Below are 21,625 nucleotides of genomic sequence, written 5' to 3'. Positions count from 1 at the left end.
ATTCCTTGAACTTTTTTGGTAAGAGGAATGTATATAGCCAGGCATTCTGGAGCATACCTTTTTGTGTGTTTGTGTGTGTCAACAGCGTTTATGGGGGTGGGAGTCATCAGTCTTTGGCCACCACCCTCCATGGCCACTAGCATGTTACTTAGCTCTTCCTGCTTCCTCTTGGCACAGATGTGCATACCCAAGTTTGTCCTTGGACACCTTGAGCAGCTCCATGGCACACCACTCATAGGCTACAAAGCCTCATGTCCCACAAGAACTTGGTGTGCTTGGTGAGGTGCCCTTATTGCTGGCTGTGTGTCGGCATGCTGATGTTCTTCGTCCCCTTATGGTTCTTGCTGAGGCTCATGGACATTGGGTAGTGCAAGGCCATGGCTACTGTTCTCCCATGGCAACCATGATAGGAAGGACAGTGCCGTGCACAAACTCAGGATATCGCTGGAGCTTGCCTTTAATCCCCTTACCAATAGGCAGCCAACTTTCTATGAGTTTGTGGCCAGCCTGCGCTCGATAGATAGATAGATAGATAGATAGATAGATAGATAGATAGATAGATAGATAGATAGATAGATAGATAGATAGATTGACAGACAGACAGACAGACAGACAGACAGAATCAAGTTGCAGACAAGGCAGAGTTACACAGTGAAAGTATATATACACACAGGGGTCAACAGTAGGTCGATAAGCTTCTATGCCTCCATTGTCCAGCTGGCTTTATGATTAGCAACAGCTGGCTGGTATTTTATTATCACCAATTTGTTTTTCTTTCACTAGAGGAATTGAAAGCAAATCCCAACTGAATGATGTGAGTTCAGAACAGCTTAATTGTTGGGACACTGACATACATTGCGCAGCAGCCAAACTCCAGTCACTTGACCAGTAGTAGCTCCATTGTTTAAGCTCTGATGTCACTGATTTGTGAGTAATCTTATGTAATTGTGTTTTTGTTTTTTGTTTTTTTAATAGTGAATGAGTTTCCTGTTCTTAAAGCTGATGGTATCAAATATATTATGATTTTTAGGAATCAAGTAAGTAGTGCTTTTTCCCCACCTGGCATTTAATAGTTTTATGCAGCAATTTCTCCAGTCTCCTGTGTAATCAGTATTTGACATCTGCATCTAACTTAAAAATCCTCTTTAATAACCTGTGATTCCAGATGATGCTTAATTTCCCTTAAATGTCTTGTTTTTCCACTTCTTACCCTGAAAACTGAACCCATGGATTCACACATGCTAACAAGCAAGCATTCTCACGTGTTGATCTCTATAACCCACCTTAGTATCTTGTGTTTTTATAACAGTTTTATTAAAAATTTGGCTGGGTGATAGTGACTCACACCTTTAATCTCAGCACTCAGGAGGCTGAGTCAGGCAGATCTCTGAGTTCAAGGCTACCCTGGTCTACAGAGCTAGTTCCAGGACAGCCAGGACCACACAGAGAAGCCCTGTTACGAAAAATAAACCAAAAAAAAAATTGACCCAAACTAGGTTGCTTGTAGTTGACAATTCTGATATTGCCTACTTTGTCACAGAGCTGCTCTACTTACTGTATTTGTCAGAGAATAATCACTGAAATCGCAGAGTCGCACATATTGATTTTGCTGATTGCATCCTTATGGTAGTATCATATTCCTCTATTCTCTGTATTGCTATTTTGACATAATAAATTATTTTGGGTAGGTGGGCATGCCACAGCACAAATACAGAGGTCAGAGGAGTACTGGATGGAGTGGCCCCTCTTTCTGCTATGTGTATGAAACGTCAGGCATGGCTGCAAGCACCTTTACCCAAAAATTGATCTGTATTTTGATCTTGTTGGAACTGGTGGCTGGATTGGAGTTCAAGCAGCCACGTTTGTGTAAACCTGCATCCTCTGGCTAACTGGAGCCTGGAGATCCTGCTGAGGGGTCGTAGCCTGGTCCCTCATTCGGGCTTTGTAAAGATGTTCTAGGACAATAGGCAGAGTTCCTGTGGAAAACCATAGCACTTCCTAAGGGAAGCACAGTGCAAGAGAGGAGAAATGTATTAGATATATCTTGTTTTATTCCATCATAGCAGACAATCACAGCTGTCCACTTTTAGAAATAACACATTGGTTCATGTGAAGAAAGATTGCTATCACCAATTCATTTTTAATAGCATTTTGATCTTTTCAGATATGTTTTGAATAATCTTAATTTACTCTTTCAAAACATGTACCCTTGTGATTATTACTGTATCTTAACATCACCATTATTCCCTCAATGGATAGTATAATTATCAGTCTCTATAGAAGAAAACACATTCTTGTTGGGTTACATATGCAGGCTTTAGGGTGTTTTAGCTGCCTATTTTTGGCCAACAAGCCTCTTCTATGTAGGTTTCTGTGTCTTCTTGATATTGACTCTATAACCTCTGAGAGTTTTTCTCAAATGACAAAATGTTCCAGGCTCCTCTTGTACATTTCCTTCCTAGAATTCCTCTTAAAGGTTAAAATTTTATTCTAAGACCACCATGTGAAGCCAGATTATCCATATCTGTAATCCCTGAGCCTGAGAAGCAAAAGCAGGATGGATCTCCATGGTTAAGGCTCATATCAGCCAAGGCTCCTTAGGCAAATTTTGTCTCAAACAAACAGCAGCTTGGAGAAGACCACCCAATGGCTCCAGGAATATTGCCAGTGAGGTGTCATTGGATCGAGGCTTTTTCATAGGGAGAATTGGAAAGGAAATAAATTCACCATAAGATACTTTTTCCCCTTGTTTTGAGTTATTTTGTTTTGTCTTCACAACAGTGTCCTATTTTCCAGACTGGCCTAGGACTGACTATGAGACCAGGTTGTCCTTAAATTTCACATATTCCTTCCAAGAATTATAGATATGCACCATTATACTCAGCTTTTATTCTATTTATATTTCTTTAATTTACCCTAAAATGTAAGCATGTGGCTTCAGAATAACTACCAGTGTTCTCACTGATGAAGACAACTGAATGCTGTTTATTTGTGTTCTCCAAAGAAAATGTCTTTAAATTGATTTTACTATTTTAAGTATAGACCATATATGCCTGGTACCCTTGATGGTTCAGAAATGGGGTATCAGCTTCTCTGGTACTGGTGTTACAAATGGTTGTGAGCCACCATATGGAAGCACAGTTAGAGCTCTTAACTGCTGAGCCATATTTCTTGCCTTTAACTGTGATGTTTATACTCTTAGCAGATTATTAGATGTTTCAAGGATAAAGACATGCACCTGTGGCCAAGCCAGGCATCCAGAGTTCAGTTCTGAAAACCCAAATAGAAGAGAACAGAGCAGCCCTCTGAAAGCTGTACTGTCACCTCCACATGTCATCACAAACACAAAACTAAAACATTTAAAATATGTTTAAAATAACTTTGAATTATTTTAAAGTATAGTTCTTCAAATTGTTGAAAGCTGTGTTTCCATATTTTGGTGTATTCACGTATCTATTAGATTTTGCCTTTATGATTTTGTGTTCAGAAAAGAATGGAGGGCTCGGTGATTAAGAGCGCTTGACTGCTCTTCCAGAGGTACTGAGTTCAATTCCCAGCAACCACATGGTGGTTCACAACCATCCATAATGGGACCAGATTCAGCACTCATATACATAAAACACACAAATAAATTAATCTTTTAAAAAAAAGAATTGGAGAGGAAAAAAATTCAGTGAGGTTAGTAGCTATAGAGGTGATTCACAGCTGTCTATGTAACTCCAGTCCGTGGAGATCTTACTCCCTCTTCTGACAAACAGGCTCCTGTGTGCATGTAATATGCACTCATACACATGAATTAATCTATTCAGCAGGGTGGTGGTAGTGCATGCCTTTAATCCCAACACTGGGAAGGCAGAGGCAGGTCAGTCTCTGTGAGTTCAAGGCCAGCCTGATCTACAGAGTGAGTTCTCGGACAGTCAGGGCTAGCTATACAGAGAAACCCTGTCAGAACCCCCCCCCCCCAAAAAAAAATCTTTTTAAAAATTAGTGGGTTTCAAACCATTCATGTTTCACATTTTTAACAATATATCGTTCTACAGTACAGCAGAGTTCAGTGGGGGGGGTGCTGTTTTTAGTGTCAGTACACCCCATTTTTCCAATTGTCTTTTATTAAAAAATAATAATTGGATTTAGAAGATTTGTTAATATGTTTTTCAGGTACCAAAAGAGCACCTTTTAGTTTCTATTCCTCTCTTGATTAGTCATCTGCAGGCTGAAAGCATTGTTGTCCATACTTATGCTGCACATGCTCTCGAAAGGCTGTTTACTATGAGAGGGCCAAATAATGCCACTCTGTAAGTATTTGATTTCTGATTCATCCCCATACTTTCTAGCTTAGGGCCAAGGGTATACCTTGCTGCTTTGAAATGTCTTTGGATGTGTTCATAATGTCATTAGTCTTCAGAAAAACATATATGTGTAATTTTTGTTCATTTACCTTCTTTCGTTCCAAAAGGATGTAACACAACTTATCAAATAGACTCATTGTGATAATGGATTAGAGCAAAGGAAAATAACAGTAGTGTGGTTAATGAAAACTGGTATGTCAGAGGGCCTTAAATAATGAAGAGGCAGCAAGTTTTATTTGTAATCTTCTAGCAACCAAAGGAGAGAGGAAAACATGGAGGGAGACTTGAGTATTCAGTGTCCATGAGATTGAGACTAAAGCAGAAGGCAGCTCAGTGTGTGTAGCAGCCTGTCTCTGCAGTGTCTCCTTGATCTCAGCTGAGACTTACAGTTCGGTTGAGTGAGTCATCGGTAGGTGCCAAGAAAATAGCTCTTGTGGCCTAATAAGGATGAAATGCAGAGGAGGGGAACCTCTGTGACTTTTTTCACGACATTTTTCAAGTGTTATTTTCTAGGTAAGACATGGAACACAGTCTTAGGCCCTGTTCTTCACCCAGCCTTGAGTACAGACACTCTGAGTTACCACTTAGGATGAAAGGTCGCCCTGTGAGGCATCTTTAGGCCCAGATATGCATGCAGAGAGCACGTGCATGCCACACCTCCAAGAGAAGAGGGTGCCTGAAACCATCCTGATTGTGGGTGTTGTTCTCCATGGTGGTAGATAGGAACCAAGAAGACTTGAGGTTGAGATGATACTGAGTTCACTTGGTGTGTTTATTTGTTCAGTTACTCCGATATGCCTAATTAAGAATGTGACATGTGCACATGTAAGCAGTTATTTATCAGTGCTGTGCACCGATTCTTGTTGGTTAGAGATGCTTGTTTTATGCTAAGGAGTGTGCTGCAGTAGGTACCCAGGGCTCCCCACTGAAAAGCTCGACAGTTGGCAGTGACTGAAAGCTGTTTTTTCATCTATAGTTTTACAGCTGCAGAAATCGCACCGTTTGTTGAGATTCTGCTAACAAACCTTTTCAAAGCTCTCACACTTCCTGGCTCTTCAGAAAATGAATATATTATGAAAGGTAGGCGTTTCCCTGATGTACAGACCATAACTAAGATTCTAACCTCAGATTACAAGGTAAACACTCTGTAGTTATACATTAGGTTTCATACTTCAAGAACCAGGTACTGTTTGTCAAAAAAAAAAAAGTTGGCTATTTTTTTAATGTTACTTTATTAGCTAACAGTTTTTCAAAAATGTTTTACTTTAGATTGATGAAGTGCTACTCCTTGTGTAAAAAAAGTAGCAAAATTTCATTTTTCCTTTCCTAAAGTTACTTTCAGAGGGCAAAGATCAGCTGTGTTCTGCTGAGTGGGAATGCTGGCAGCAGTAGTGATCTGCCATGCACTGCCTTATGAAAATCCCTTGGTACCCGCTTTATCTTCTGGGAGCATTCTGTCTTTCTCACTGTCACACCTCAAAGGCTTTAGTGCTCTCAGATCACTTGCTTGCCAAAGGAACTCCCTGATCTTCCAGCTCCCATTAGGATTTTGGGACTGTGTATATGTGGGCTTCAACACCATGAGGACAACAAAGTGATCTGTGGTCTTTGACACTGTGTTCCTAGTGTGCATGGTACATTACCTTCTCAAGAAATAGTGTCACATCCTTTGACTGCCTTAACTTAGGCTGTGTTGATGTGTGCCTTTGTTCAGGTAGAAGAAACACCTTGTGCACAACTTGGAACCAAGAGATAATAGATTCTTTTGCTTGGGACTAGCATGTCGTAGCGGGGCTTTTTAGTAAACACTGAATCTGGAAATGAGTCTATGTAATGATTATAGTCATATTTAGCTTACCAGTGTATGCCTTTCCTGTGCCACGTGTTTTTAGGCACCTGTTGATGTGCAGAGTTTTTATAGTATGTACTCTGTATTTAGCTTTTTAATGTCTTTAAGGAGATCAGTAGCCAGTGTTTTCTTCTACTTTCCTGTGAGCTGAGATTGTTTATTTTAGATCTTGGCTAATAGTTCTTCCAGTGGTTTCTAATTGAAAATCATGAGATGGAGGTCTGTTACTGAATGCTCTAGTTTGCTGTCCTTGCCACCCCACTGTGCTTTCCTCCTCCTTTATCTGCTCCTTTACTTCTAGTAATGTTTTTATTGTTCCTTGTTGAGTTATTTAAACCTTGGTTTCATAGATGTGCTTTAATATTCTCCACCTAAATGTTGCCAACCTTTAGCCTGATATAAAAGAACAGAGACATTTTTTTTATATTTATTTACTTATTATGACAATATTCTGTCTGTGTGTATGTCTTCAGGCCAGAAGAGGGCACCAAACCTCATTACAGAGGGCTGTGAGCCACCATGTGGTTGCTGGGAATTGAACTCAGGACCTTTGGAAGAGCAGGCAATGCTCTTAACCACTGAGCCATCTCTCCAGCCCCAACAGAGACATTTTTAAATGGAGGATGATATATAGGGAATATTTAAGCATCTTTGATTTTTTATTTGATTAAGTAGTGGCCTTTTCCTCCATTCACTTTTATTTTAATGATTAACTAAACTGTTTGTGCTGTTTTTATATTTTACAGCTATCATGAGAAGTTTCTCCCTCCTGCAAGAAGCCATAATCCCCTATATCGCTACTCTCATCACTCAGCTCACACAGAAGCTGTTAGCTGTTAGTAAGGTAACAGCCCTTAAGAATGAGATTGCATTTTAAAAACATTGACTGTGTGTGTGGGCACACTGATGCTGTGATGTGTATGGAGGTGAGAAGACAACTTGCAGGAGTTCTCTCCTTACACCACTTTGGGTCCGGATATTGAACTCATGCTGTAAGGCTTGTCAGAAAGTGCCTTCACCCTGCTGGGCATTCTTGCCAGCCCATGGGATTGCTTTTAAATTTCCTGTGAATTGTTTGGGCTCAGTGCCCTTGGGCACCAGGCCTGGTGTTGTAGGAGGTCCTGCAGCCTGAGACCAGCTCCCAGAATTACACCAGGGTTGCAGAAAGAATGCCTTCAGAGCAACAGGGCTTACAAAAATGTCCTGTCTGAGGGAAGGAGACTCACGTTTACCTCTTTATTCCCAGCTCTTGTTCTCTAGTTACAATTCTCTCCTATATACACGTTCAACAACAAACTATTTTCAATTAAAAAAAAGGTTATAAAAGCAACATCTGAGGGGAGTAACTATGGCAACACCTGGCTTCCAGGTTTCTGGTGTATAGGCTGTGACCTGAGACCGGGGGTATAGTGCCTCAAGCTGCTGAGGAATTTGCATAGGGAGTGGGTCTTTACCAGTCAGACTTGGCAAAAGAAGCAGGCATAGTATTTTAGGTTGCTTGTGCTAATAACCTTGGTTAGACACCTGTAACTCTGTCCTTTGGCATATCTGCAAAGTTTTTAACTTAAGATCTGTTTACAGAGACAGTCTAGTTTGAATTTGCTCCTGAATATTTTATTTTTGTTTTGTTCATTTGTCTGTTTTTTGTTTAAGAGACTAGGTTTCCCTGTAGCTTTGGAACGTGTCCTGGAACTCTGTAGACCAGGCAGGCCTTAAACTCACGGAGATCCGCCTATCTCTGTCTCCCAAGTGCTAGGATTAAAGGCTTGCGCCACCACTGCCCGACTGATCTTGACGTTTTAAATCAGGTCAATGTATGTAGCTTGTTTTGGACTGGGGAGAAATAGTTTTCTTATGTTAGTATGAGTCAAGAAACAAAACAGGCTTCTAAGTGTTTTCCAGTCCTCGTAGAACAATAGGTCTAGTTATGAAGCATATCTTAGTGTATTTCAGTTTATCTGAATTATACAGCTTAGGAAGTTATCTTCCTGTCCATATACAGATATATGTGCCCATAAGATTGAGATATGTACAAATTACATGAAAATGCACAATAATGGGGAGATTCCACAGTTGTTTTTGCACATGTGAATTTATAGACAAAAGTAGCCAGTTTCCAGAGTCTATGGTCCTGTAAGCTTTGCTTCAACTGGGTTCTCCTCCATCAGAGAATTATTCATCTGGTGGGTTGACATCTGAATTATCAGTTGCCATCTGTAGTATTTGCATCATGGCCCGCAACAGCTCACAACAAGGAGGTCTGAGCATTCTTCTGGCCTCATGTTGGCATGCTTTTATGAAAGTGTGGGGACACACGCATGATCTTGATTATGCTCTGAAAATTATTTGAATTCATAAGAAGTAGTAGAGTTGGTGAGGTATGATAGCTCACACCTTTCATGCCAGCACTCAAGATGCTGAGGCAGGAGGGTCTCTAAGGTTCAGGCCAGCCAATATTTCATAGTGAGACCTTTTCTCTTAAAAAGTGAGAGAGTATTAGTTTGACAGCCAACTGATTATCTTCTGCCTCCTTTCTTAGTGCAAAACTGCTTTGGGACTTCGGGAATGGAGGGAGAACAAGACAAGGTTGTGTGAGCACACACACACACACACCTTATGCATGCTCCCTTCTCTAGCCAGCTCATGGTGACTTTGCAAGTGCGTTTAAGAAGAAAGGAGGACTGCTGTTGTTGAGTCTGCAGCCCTGACACACAGGTGTCCCGGCTGTTCCCACTGCCTGCAGTGTGGGTCTCTAAGGACAATTGGCTTTAAGATAACTCTTATAGACCTGGGGACTGCAGCTTACCTAATCCAAATGGAACTGTGAAGGACCTAGCTAGCTCAGTGGTAGAGTACTTCCCTAGAGTGTACCAAGTCCTGGGTTTCATTCCCAGCATTAACACTCCCAAAATAAACAAACAAGAAACAAACATTGGTTTAGTTCTTTTTTTTTTTTTTCGTTCTTACTGGTAATTCACTTGTTTTTATGTGTATGAGTGTTTGTACTGTGTGCATACTTGATACCCGTCAGATTCCTCAGAACTGAATTTTACAGATGAATGTGAGCCACCACACTCCGAGTGCTGGGAACCAAACCAGGTCCTCTTTAAAACCAGCCAGTGTTCAGAACCACTGAGTCATAGCTCAAGCTCCACTTTTTTATTTCATTTCATTAAGACAGGGTCTCACTGTGTATCCCTGGCTGGCCTGGAACTACCTATGTAGTTGGCCCAGAACTCAGAGAATTCTGCCAGTCTCAGCCTCTCATGTGCTAGGATTAAAGATGTGTCTTACCATGCTCCCCTTTGGTGCCATTTTAAAAGGAGTTAACATCTATTTTACCTGTTTTTAGGAGGGTCAAGTGTGTTCTGCTCTATCGAGGTGATATAGTCACTTGGATTTTTCAGATGGTATTTCGTTGGTTTTATTATTTCAGAATCCCAGCAAACCTCATTTTAATCACTACATGTTTGAAGCAATATGCTTGTCTATAAGAATAACCTGCAAAGCTAACCCTGCTGCTGTTGTGAATTTTGAGGAGGCTCTATTCTTAGTGTTCACTGAAATCTTACAAAATGATGTACAAGGTAAGCTAGCAGAAGTCTCTTCTTATGTGATGAGACTGTGGTGGTTATAAAGTGCTGTCCTGTACACCAAAACTGTGCATGCTGCCGGTAATAGTTCTCTTTGAATTTCATCAACAGAATTTATTCCGTACGTCTTTCAAGTGATGTCTTTGCTTCTGGAAACACACAAAAATGATATTCCATCTTCATATATGGCCTTGTTTCCACACCTCCTTCAGCCAGTGCTCTGGGAAAGAACAGGAAACATTCCTGCTCTAGTGAGGCTGCTCCAGGCATTCTTAGAACGAGGCTCAAGTACAATAGCAAGTGCTGCAGCTGACAAAATTGTGAGTCAGGATTTCCTTAAAATAATTAAATTCAATAAAATGAGATGTGATTAATAGGAATGATAATGTATACTTTGTTGATATCAGCTATTATTTGGTTATTATGTCTGTAGGGGAAAAATAAGAGCCAGTAGGGGAATTTCAAAGGTTTACCTTGAATGGGTTATTATGGTGAGAGGGTGTGTCATCTTTGCCCCTTTACAGTTCAAAAATAAGAGCTAGGAAAGGCTGGGCATGGTTGCACACAGATAGAATCCCAGTTCTGGGGAGATGGAGCAGGGGGATTAAAAGTTCACAGTCATCTTTGGCTCCGTGTAGCCAATGCTAAATGATCTCAGTCCACTAGTCAGAGCAAGAGAGTGAGACTGGTTGCATTGTTCAGTAGTAGCTACTTTCTAAAATAACAACCTATGGAACTTGTAGAATCAATCCCCACCTTTTTGGGTGCTCATTTTTTTATCTGATTTGTTGCAGCCTGGGTTACTGGGTGTTTTCCAGAAGCTAATTGCATCCAAAGCAAATGATCACCAAGGCTTCTATCTTCTCAACAGCATAATAGAACACATGCCTCCGTGAGTCATATTAACCCTCTGTGTATTGAAGTAAAGATTGTGTTACGTGCTCATAGGACTGACCTGATGATCTATGTTCTTCTCTTCGGGTATTTAGTGAGTCAGTTGACCAGTACAGGAAGCAGATCTTTATTCTACTGTTCCAGAGACTGCAGAGTTCCAAGACCACCAAGTTTATCAAGAGTAAGTGCATCATTTGGAAAACTGAGTATTTTGAGACTCTTGGTGGTGGGCAAACCTTTTATCAGTTATAAATATTACATATAAATATCTGAGAAAATGTTTGTTTTCCAAACAATTGCTTAGTTTGAAATGCATTATGTTCCAAAGTTTGGCGTTTAGTTTGTGTAAGTTTAGGGAGAAAAATCTCTTTCAGTAGAAATAGTGATACTGAGATGCGTAAGGCTGTGATCCTGACAAGGAGGCCACTCTGGGTGTCTTGGGAGGCAAGTGCTGAACTGATATATACATGCTCATGGCAGGTTTTAGGAGAAATTTCTTGAAATTTCAGTTAATTCCACTAATAATACTTTGTCTTTTTTCAACAGGTTTCTTAGTGTTTATTAATTTGTATTGCATTAAGTATGGAGCGTTAGCACTACAAGAAATATTTGATGGCATACAACCAAAGTGAGTTATGGCTTTGTTTATAAGAAAATTATTTGACCTTTTTAGTATGAACTAGTTGTGTGTGTGTGTGTGTGTGTGTGTGTGTGTGTGTGTGTGTGTGTGTGTGTGTGTTGATGGTGACTTTGTTGTTCTGGTTTGGGGATAGGTTTTGGAAGCCTTCCTGGACATAGGCCTCATTGCCCAAGTTTTTGTCTTCTGACATTCTGCACACAGCTCAGCATCTACTAAGAGACTCAGAGTAGCTTGTTGGATGCACTGTTCAAGGGCAGCAGCTGGTGGCAATGACAGAACCTTGCAGTTGGTGAAGCTTGGTTCTGATTTCAGAGAATGTATTTGATATTGTGACCTATAGGAGGCTAACAGAAAAGATAGAGGGCAGCTGTTAAGGGGAAAATCATGTGAGAAAATGTGCAGATCGACTTTAAAATTAATTATCTTGAAAAGTAGTATAAGAAAATATAATTTCTAGTAGTAGGGGATTGTGGGGCTGTCTGAAGCTTATTCACTGCCCTTTGGGACCCTTTTACATGGAGCAAAACATGTCTTCTTGATGTAGGGCAGTAAAGACCCCACCTTTGATCTATTTTCTGTACTTTAGATAATTTGAAACCTAAAAAATAAGGATTTTCCATTAATTAAAATGTGAGAAGTTTTACTTCCAGAATGTTATCAATAACATATTCAAGGATTGAGCAAATGCACTGTCAGCATTTATGTGCTTATAGGTGTTTAAGCAAAGAAAGACAGAAACTTCCTAATCCAGAACTGGCACGCTGGTTCTTGCCAGTGGTAGGTGCTCTGGCTTTTGTATCTTAGCTGTGTCCTTAATTTTTCAAAAATTTCTTGAGCAACTTTTCAAAAAAAAAAAAATTGGCAATTTTTGAGTAACATTTTAAGATTTTAAGCGTGTAATTCTTCCCTCCTGCCCTGCCCCCAAAAACTGCAAAGGTTTTGCTTAAGGGAAGGCTTATAGTAACTGTGTTTAATTATGATACTGTGGCAGTCAGTTGAGACAGTAGTACTTTATTTCATCCATTTAAAACCACTGAATAGAAACAATATCCAATTATTTCACTTAGTGCTTGTCTGATACTGAGTGATGTGTTTTGCTTTTATTAATAGAATGTTTGGAATGGTTTTGGAAAAAATCATTATTCCAGAGATTCAGAAGGTATCTGGAAATGTGGAGAAAAAAATCTGTGCAGTTGGCATAACCAAATTACTTACCGAATGTCCACCAATGATGGACACTGAGTACACCAAGCTGTGGTGAGTACTCCCTTCTGAGAGTAGGGGAAAGTGAATTGTTCCCATGTCTGTGGTGCAGATTGTGTTCTGATCTAGTCAGTTTTAACACGACGTGTAGACACTTTATTGGTATCAGGGTCTCATATTACAATCTAAGCAATTCTCCTACCTACAACTCCTAGTGCTAGTGGTAGATCTGGTTTTCATTCTTAATTTGTTTTGTTTTTTTAAGACAGGTTTTGCTGTTCTAGAACTTGCTCTGTAGACCAGGATGGCTTCGAACTCCCTGCCTCCCAAATGCTGGGATTAACGGAGTGTACCACCACCTTCTGACTAGGACCTTGATTTTTTTGTTTTTAAGATTTATTTACTTATGTAGGTGAGTGTTCTATAGAAGAGCTCATCAGATCCCATTACAGATAGTTGAGAAGTACTAGGTAGGTGCTGGGAACTGAACTCAGGACCTCTGGAAGATCAGCCATTGCTCTTAACCATCTTTCCAGCCCCAACCAGTGGCCTTGGTTCTTGATTTGGAGGGATATGTTTATAGATGTGTTCATGTGTGTATGAACCTATACCTGTCTGGGTTCATTTGTATATTGTCCAGAGTTGACCTTTGGGGTGTGTTCCTTATTCACACTTTATTGATGCCACCGAGGCTGCCTTACCAACCTGTCTTGCTATAGTAATTGGACTCTTGTTATTCAATACTATATATACTTAGCCGTTTTATTTTGGGATAGATTGTTACTATGTAGTAGTATAGGCTGGTCTGAAAAACCACTGTGATCTTCATGCCTTCATTTCTTTTGTTTTTGTTGTTTTGTCCCGTCCCCCCCCCCCCCCACCTGTCTCGGGTTTCTCTAGCTTTAGAGCCTGTCCTGGAACTAGCTCTTGTAGACCAGGCTGGTCTTGAACTCAGAGATCCGTCTGCCTCTGCCTCTGAGTGCTGGGATTAAAGACATGTGCCACCACCACCCAGCTTGCCTTCGTTTCCTTTAGTTCTGGAACTTTGTGCATAAGCCATCTATCTGTCTGGGTGGTAGTGGCACACGCCTTTAATCCCAGCACTGTGAGTTCGAGGCCAGCCTGGTCTACAAGAGCTAGTTCTAGGTCAGCTAGGGCTGTTACACAAAAAATAAAAATAAATAATTTTCTGTGCTTTTCTTTCCTTTTTACCATACAGGACTCCTTTATTACAATCCCTCATTGGCCTTTTTGAGTTACCTGAAGATGATACCATTCCTGATGAAGAGCATTTTATTGACATAGAAGATACGCCAGGATACCAGACTGCCTTCTCACAGCTAGCATTTGCTGGTAAAAAAGAACATGACCCTGTAGGTCAGATGGTGAACAACCCCAAAATCCACCTGGCACAGTCACTTCACAAACTGTCTACAGCCTGTCCGGGAAGGGTAAGTAGCTGTGCTGTCTCATTCTTGGGGGCAAGCCTGGCCAGTCAGGACATGGTAACTCTTGCACTTTTGGATTCTAGGGAAAACTTTTTTTACTATTTTTAAACAACTTTAAAAACTATAACGTGGTATGCATGGTCGCTCATACCACCCTAGCCCCAGCACTCAGGAGGCAGAGGCAGGTGAATCTGAGTTCCAGGACAGTCAGGGCTACACAGAAAACCCTGTTCCAAAAAATAAAAACAGACAAACAAAAAAACCTTCAACATACTCAGAAATTAGTTAATCGATCACGGATTCAATCTAATCCTGGACTTTTAGCTGCATTTAGCTAGTCTTTCAGCATTTTTGTACTAAATTAGAGTTTCTTTTTCACCCATAGAAACAGCATGACAAAACCAGCTAAAATAATCAGCAACATTTTGTAAATTACTTGTTTTATAAGTTCACAGAAGTACTTAATTAGGCTTTGTTAACTAATAAAAAATTTTCTTTTGCCAAACATAGGTAATAGGTGCATCCTCGCAGTCCCAGCTGAGTTGGGTGGATTGCTGTGAGTTTTAGGCTAACCTGGGATACATAATTTGTCCGTAAACTAAAAGACCATAAAAACCTTATCAGGTGTTAGTGGTACAAGCCTTTAATCCCAGCACTTAGGAAGCAGAGGACAGCCTGGTTGCAGGACATCTAGAGCTGTTAGAGAACCCCTGTTTAAACAAACAAAAACAACAAAAATCTTTTATCAACCATAGCACCCCTACCAGTAATTCTTTATGGGTCTACCATGTATAGGCAATCTTGGATTTTTCAGAGGCCATCTACTTTAGTTTTTGAGACGTTTGTAGAGGTCACCAGACGACTAGTCAGTTTTCTCCTTCCGCTGAATGAGGCCTGGGATCAAACTTACCTCTACCCCTCTCACCTGCCCTAAACCCAGCTGTTTTGAAGGAATGAAGTCAGTTAATTCTACTTCCTGTGAACAGGGACAGGAACTAGCTGCCCTTCCCCACCTGGTGGCAAGCATTCATTCAGGTCCCAGTCTGTGTGTGACACAAGAGCCTCCAACACCATGTGCTTCCTTCCTTCACAGGTTCCCTCCATGGTGAGCACCAGCCTCAACGCAGAAGCACTGCAGTACCTTCAAGGCTACCTGCAGGCAGCCAGTGTTACCCTGCTGTGAATGGTTTCTTAGGAACCATGTGGACTCCTGAGCACAGCTCTGATGAAACTGTACAGGTTTTCAACCTCTTGAATTTGTGACAAACTCCATCTTACAGAGGACAGTAAATACTGCTCTAAGCAAACGAGGGTGTTTGTGTTGAACATCAACATAACTGGTATCTTGTCTGGTTTGTGGCTTCACGGGACAAGTATTTATAATGCCATGTATGGCCATGGGTCTATGTTGAGCATTTGCACGGTTTGGATTATTTCAGGTTTTTGGCAGACCTTCCCTGTGGAGACTTATTTCTGTTTCTAACTAAGACCTTTCTTTTAAAGCTCGTATTTCTCTCGTCATTTGTACTGTTGTCTGTTTCTTTAAGCTTTTATTGGAAATGCAAAAAAGTAAAGGATCACTTATCAACTTACCAAGCTGTGCACATTTCATAGTTGAAGTCTATAATCAGCGATTAAAAACACAAAATGTGTATCTAAGAGCATCTTCAGGACAGGGTTTTGGTGCTTTCATAAAAATGAAGAATTTCTTTAAATCTTTCCACTTTCCCCTCTGGACTTCATAAAATTTCTAATTCTTACATCATTTAAACTCAGCTTGGCTTGGCTTTTTTTTTTTTTCCCCCACCCCCACCCCAAAAGACAGGGTTTCTCTGTGTATCACTGGCTGTCCTGGAATTAGCTCTGTAGACCAGACTGGACTTGAGCTCACAGAGATTACTTGCCTCTGCTTCCTGAGTGCTGAGTTAAAGGAGTGAACTACCACCACCTGGCTTCTTTTTTAATTGAAGTTATGACTTTTACAAAATTATTATTTTGCCTTTGTTGTTCCTTTTGTGTGCCCATGTCAGTTTTCTCCTTCCACCATGTTCCTTCTGGAGATTGAACTCAGGTGTCTCAAGTTTGGAAAGTTTTTAGTCATGCTGAACCAAATTTGTTTTATAAAAGACTCAACACTTTTTCCTATGCATGTTTTGTTGCCTTGCCTGATAGGTTTCGTGGTCTTAACTACTGAGCCTTCTCTCCAGCTTCCGTTTTATTTTTCAGTTTCCATTGCTGTTGTTGTTTAAACAGCAGCAGAAACATTGACCGTTAGTATTGAGACATTAAAATTCTTTTGTTTGTTGTTTCTGAGTTGGGGGTCTTTTTTTCTTTTTTCTCTGTAGCTTTGGCACCTGTCCTGGAACTCACTCTCTAGACCAGGCTGGCCTTGAACTCACAGGCATCAGCCTGCCTCTACCCGAGTTAGGATCTTTATGTAGTCCTGGCTGTCCTGAAACTCATAGGTTCACCTTTGCCTCTGCCTCCTACTTTAAAAAACAAACAACAACAACAACAACAAAAACCCAGAAAGGTGGGAAGATGACATTTTGTGTGTGTGTGTGTGTAGCTCAGAATCTTGGAGTACAGATTGCACAGGTGCAGCAGTAACATTATGGGAGACATTGGGTGCACCCAGAACTAACAGAGTCTGTTTGCTAAAAAAAAAAAGACAGGATCACACTAATGAGGGACACTGTGACATTACTCTGTAAAGTAAGGCCCTCATTTGATGCACTTGTCGATGGGGTGGTAGTGGTCGGCAAGCTCAGTGACAAGTGTCTGTGTAGCTTTGATTGTCCTAGATAGAACTAGCTCTGTAGACCAGGCTGGCCTTAAACTCAGAGATCCATCTGTGTCTGTCTCCCTTGGGATTAAACCACTAAACACAACAGGACTTTTAAGATAACTAATTTCAAAATATTCTTTGCATAATGTTACTGAGGCAGTTTCCCACTAAACCTTGGGCATTTTCTTTGACTGGCTGATCCTGTCTATATCCCCTGATCAGAATTCAAGTGTACCCTCATAACTTTGCATCATGAGAAATTCTCCCTTTGGCTTTAATTTTTTTGGTTGGTTCTTGTATTTGTCTTTTTCTATGATACTGAAAGTCCTTATCATTCCAGGATTCTAAAGAGGCAAGAGGGGTCCAAGGCCTTTGTTCATTTGGCTTTGTTTTTGAGACAGGGTTTCTCTTTATAACGGCCCTGACTGTCCTGGAACTAGCTCTGCAGACCAGGTTGACCTCAAACTTTGAAATGCCTCTGCCTCCTGAGTGCTGGGATTAAGTTTGCCCTGCCGCTACCCTGTAAAAATTATGTCTTAAAATTTACCTTTTTGCCGGGTGTTGGTGACACTCTTTACCCAGTTAAATGGTTCAGTTGCTGGGATTCCCACAACTCCTTCCAGTGTTTTGGACTGCCTCTCCACTTTCATGCTAGAAGCAAGTATTGCTGTCAGCCTCCCTTCCTGTGCCCCTGGTATAAAAGTGCATCCTCAGCCCAAAACCCAGTGTACTAAGCTTTTCTATGTTCTTTATTTGCTCTTCTCTCTTAGACTTGTTTCTTTAGTTAAAAAACTGAACAAGGAGCTGGGCAGTGGAGGCGCACTTGGGAAGTAGAGACAGATGGGTCTATAGAGCAAGTTCCAGGACATCCAGGGCTATACACAAAAAGCCTGTCTCAAAAAATAAATAAGGGACCAAAACTGACCAGGCCACAGTTTAAGAAACCTGGTCTTCAGAGTTCCTCTCACTCTTTGCTGATAAGTGCTTGTTGGTGATAGTATTTCCTGCCTGATGGCCAGTCAGTCCTCTGTCCTGCTTTCCCACTTGATATAGCCTCCTTTCATAACAGCATAGTCTATCCTGCCTGCTGCTCTGGGAACACCCAGGGGTGTGACTAGAGCTAGCTTTAATGCTGCTCTCTGCATCTCATCTTTATTGTGTTGGTACTAGCTTCTCCAGGCATAGAAATTTAGCAGATGAGGTCACATTTTAGACTCCATTTGTATTGACTTTATTGCTGTTACGAATGTCAAAGTAGTGCCTGAGTTATTTTCACACACACACACACAAACTTTTTTGCTTACTTTAAATGGGTTTAACATTGCTTACCCAAGCATATCTGTTGTTGGCCGTGGCAATAATCAGTTAGTTTGCTCTTACTTTGTATAATATTATATTGGGAAATACACCACAATATTCAAATATCCATTTACCTGTCAACTGGCATTTTATATTCGTGGATCCCCCTCCCCCCATTTTTAAGTATTACCGAAGTTTCTAAAGGACACTTGAACACTTAACAAGTATCAACAAAGATCCTATGAGGACAAGGTCAAAAGTATCTGAGGCAGTTCAGTGAAATAACTTTTATAGGACAATAAAACATGCAAGGGCAGGGAGATTAAAACCATCCCTAGCCTAAAGAGGTAATGGGGCCTGTGTAGCCATTGTGCCTTGGTGTCTGAAGCTCAGAAACCCTGACTCAGAAATACTGTGTAGTGTCCTAAAAATGTAACCTCTAGTGCTCTCTAGCTCATCAGGAGCCATTGAAGCACATCTATGGGTAAAAGTGCATGTTTAGTTTTTGTATGACATGTAAATACTCATGGAGACATGGAAAGAGTTCAGAGAACACTGCAGCATAGGCCACAGAGAGTGAGCTCTGTAGGAGGGCTGGGCTGGCGTGCTCCTTTCAGTTCAGATGTCTGACTGTAGAAGGGGCACAGGAGGATCTATAGGCAGGTAATCTTTGCTGGAGGAAGGACGATTTTCATCAGTGGTTTAGCCATATTCTTCATTGGCAAGGTATCTGTGTTCCTGTAAGCCATGTGAGTATGAATCAGAATGGCTTCCACATGCTCATGTATTTGAATACTTGGTCCCCAGTTGCTGAAAATATTTGCGTATGATTTGCCTAACAGTCGTGTGCACTAGGGAGTCTCAAAGGGAACTACTGGCTTATGGCAGATTATTATTTTGAAGATAAAATGTCTCATTTTGCTGCATTCATATTGAATATGTGCCACTAATTTTTCATACATTCAACAGCCAAGTGTACATGTAGCTTTTAAAAGTGAATTCTGTCAGCATGGTGGTACAGGACTTCAATCTCAGCACGCAGAAGGAAGGTGCATCTCTGAATTTAAGATCAGCCTGGTTTACAAAGCAAGTTTCGGGATAGTTAACCAAGGCTGAAAAACCCTGTCTCAAATAACCACACACAAAAAAAGTAAACCCCTTTTTTAACCTTCAGTCACTGCCAGCCTGACTCCCCCAGCTGCCACACCCCTTCCTCACCACCTTCTTCAGTTACTGCTCAATTGGAGAAAGACTTTCTTAGTAGCTGTTTATTGATCAATAGTTTAATATAAAGAGATTTTTAGGTCTTCAGATTTTTGCCCAGACAGAATCACAAGCATTACAAATATTCTCCTTTTCTTTTTGTTTTAAAAAAGGGGGGGATGGGTAATGAACCAGAAGAGGATTGATCTAGAAGTAGTGGTGTTTGAAAATAAATTAACCAAAAAAAAAAAATTTAGTATTACCATTTATTGTTGACAAAGACTACTTACATTCCATGGGTGAAAAGGTTCCAGCTAAACCAAATGTGGAAGCAGTGCTGAGTCTGAGGTTGCAATGCTCTCCACCAGGGCCAGCTCACCTACCTGCGTCTGTGCACAGCAGCACTGCACCAGGAAACCTTTCCCCTCCAAGGAGGTTGGAATTGACTGCATTAGGCACTCCAGGGACACCAGCCTGCAGGGTCTGGACCCACAGGTAATGTCCTGTAGTGTGGTAAAAAGCTACCTCCTTAAGAGACATGCCCACTGACGATTTATGTAATAATCTTTAAAGGTCTGGGTTCATTTTTTAAGTCTGCTGCTTAAAAATAAAAAGACCACCTAAAGTTTAAATTTCCTAAGCTGTCCAATTTATACAGGGGTTGGGTGGGGGGAGACTGTAAAGGATTCAGATAAATCTGTTTAGCCAGCCTGAAGGACAGACGCATCACCGAACAGGCCTGTGATCTTTGCTAGACTCATAGCATTGGTCTCAGACAATTTTCTAAACTGTGCTAGATAAGTAGATGCAACTGAGAAACTGAAAAGAAAATTATAGTGTCATATCAACCAAAGGAAATAATGAAACAGCATCACTGTTGAGAAAGCAGTGGTTACAGTAGGTGGGCACTACGTGTGGCAGGCTGAGCACGCCGAGTCTGTTATGCAGGATAGGAAGAACTGGCTTTTCTCTGGTGCTTTTAGCTCCGGGGCCTCTCTGGTGTGGCTGTCCAGGGTTGTCCGAAATATCCGAATAAGCCGGCATGAGAATTAGCCATGCTGTTTCTCTTTTATCACAATATAAAAATTGAAGGTGATGGGGCTGGTCTCTCTTGATAGCTGGCAGAGCACAGCGCTGTCACTAGCAGCCCAGCACACAAGGCCATACCACCTGGAGTCTCTGTGTCTTCTTTGCTACTGCTGCCACATTCTATATTCGTTCTCGGCCCACTGGAGTTATCAGAAATTCCAAATTTTGAAAGCAGTTCTCAGTATTTTCAGTATATATGTTGGGATTTATAATGGTTTGTGGCCAGAAAAGGTTCAGCACCTCCCACACCTTTAAGGAAGAGAAAAATGACAATGGCGAGAATGTTGAAATGAGAACTAAAGTTAACCACATGCAGCGTGCAAATATAAGGCCCCATTTGTGGGAGCTGAGAATAGTCATCCTAGAACTGGAGGGAGAAAGGAATGTATTCTGTGTCTGAGGAAAGAGACAGTGCACTGGGAACACTTGCCTGACATGACCAAGGGCTCTGGGTTTAGTCCCCAACATCTCCATAAAAAAAAATATTTAGTTGAAAGGGTTATTTCCATAAACACAGGAAAGGCTAGAGTTTCTTCACTGGTCAAAAGCACTGGCTGTTCTTCCAGAGCATGGCATCTCAACCATTTATAACTCCAATACCCTTTCTGGCCAGTGCAGACAAAATACCCTTACACATAAAAGTAATAAGATGTGACCCTTGTAGAATGGACAGAAGAGCAGAATGGAGTAGGGACTAAATGAGGGCAAGGTGTGCCACCATGAACCATTAAAATCATGTGATCATGTGAATATTGAGAGTCAGATAAAGAAGGGTACTTCTGGGGCCCTGCAGGTGTTAAAGCCAGAATGCAGTTCAGGCAAGTACTTCCTCAGAGTCAACCAACAGCGGCAGCAATTTCTGCATATGCTCACTCACGCTGACACTGGTCCATTTCCTGTTCTCGGCATCTCTGTGCTCTGTTGGTCCAGTTCAGACAGCAACTTTAAAATGTTCAATGCAGCCTAAGAGAGGGGAAGGAACAGTCAAATCACAGAGCACAGGCTAAACTCTTGTGGAAGGGGACGTCAACAAACTGCTAGCAACTTAATATTTAAGTTCCCTACCCTGAACAACCAAGACAGAGCTTCTCTGTATCCCTGGCTGTCCTGGAACTCACTTTATAGACCAGGATGGTCTACAAAGACCTTGAACTCACAGAGAACTGCCTGTCTCTGCCTCCTGAGTGCTGGGATTAAAGGCCAGTCACCACTGCCCAGATAAAATGTTTGAATTTTTAAGATAAGGCGCCAAACTGCTACTTTCTTTGTG

General features: G+C 41.1%; 2 protein-coding genes across 4 annotated transcripts in view; one reads left to right on the top strand and one right to left on the bottom strand.

Annotated features, from left to right (window-relative positions):
* The window catches only part of Cse1l (chromosome segregation 1 like), a 46,413-nt gene extending 30,845 nt beyond the window's left edge, over nt 1-15,568 (top strand). Inside the window, exons 14-25 of the mRNA XM_048441112.3 lie at nt 976-1,037; nt 4,159-4,295; nt 5,326-5,429; nt 6,945-7,042; nt 9,635-9,785; nt 9,903-10,111; nt 10,586-10,683; nt 10,781-10,866; nt 11,232-11,313; nt 12,436-12,582; nt 13,748-13,979; nt 15,070-15,568. Coding sequence (XP_048297069.1) covers nt 976-1,037; nt 4,159-4,295; nt 5,326-5,429; nt 6,945-7,042; nt 9,635-9,785; nt 9,903-10,111; nt 10,586-10,683; nt 10,781-10,866; nt 11,232-11,313; nt 12,436-12,582; nt 13,748-13,979; nt 15,070-15,159 — 1,496 coding nt within the window. The 3' untranslated portion in view covers nt 15,160-15,568. The remainder of the gene's footprint in view (nt 1-975; nt 1,038-4,158; nt 4,296-5,325; nt 5,430-6,944; nt 7,043-9,634; nt 9,786-9,902; nt 10,112-10,585; nt 10,684-10,780; nt 10,867-11,231; nt 11,314-12,435; nt 12,583-13,747; nt 13,980-15,069) is intronic.
* A 3,748-nt stretch (nt 15,569-19,316) lies between these two features.
* Nucleotides 19,317-21,625, bottom strand: part of Stau1 (staufen double-stranded RNA binding protein 1) — a 39,771-nt gene continuing 37,462 nt past the window's right edge. For 2 of the 3 annotated variants that reach the window (XM_085697003.2, XM_048441114.3), the window contains 2 exons: nt 21,233-21,318; nt 19,317-20,604 (listed from right to left, as the gene is read on the bottom strand). In XM_085697003.2, the coding sequence (XP_085553129.1) occupies nt 20,589-20,604; nt 21,233-21,318 (102 nt within the window). In that variant the 3' untranslated portion in view covers nt 19,317-20,588. Of the gene's footprint in view, nt 20,605-21,228; nt 21,319-21,625 lie in introns of those variants that run through there. The other variant, XM_085697002.1, reaches the window with a different exon arrangement.

Source organism: Myodes glareolus, chromosome 10 (genome assembly GCF_982192425.1).
Source record: "Myodes glareolus chromosome 10, mMyoGla1.1, whole genome shotgun sequence".
Classification (NCBI taxonomy): Eukaryota; Metazoa; Chordata; class Mammalia; order Rodentia; family Cricetidae; genus Myodes; species Myodes glareolus.
The sequence above is the reverse complement of the archived record's forward strand: the minus strand, read 5'-3'. Positions and strand labels throughout refer to the sequence as shown.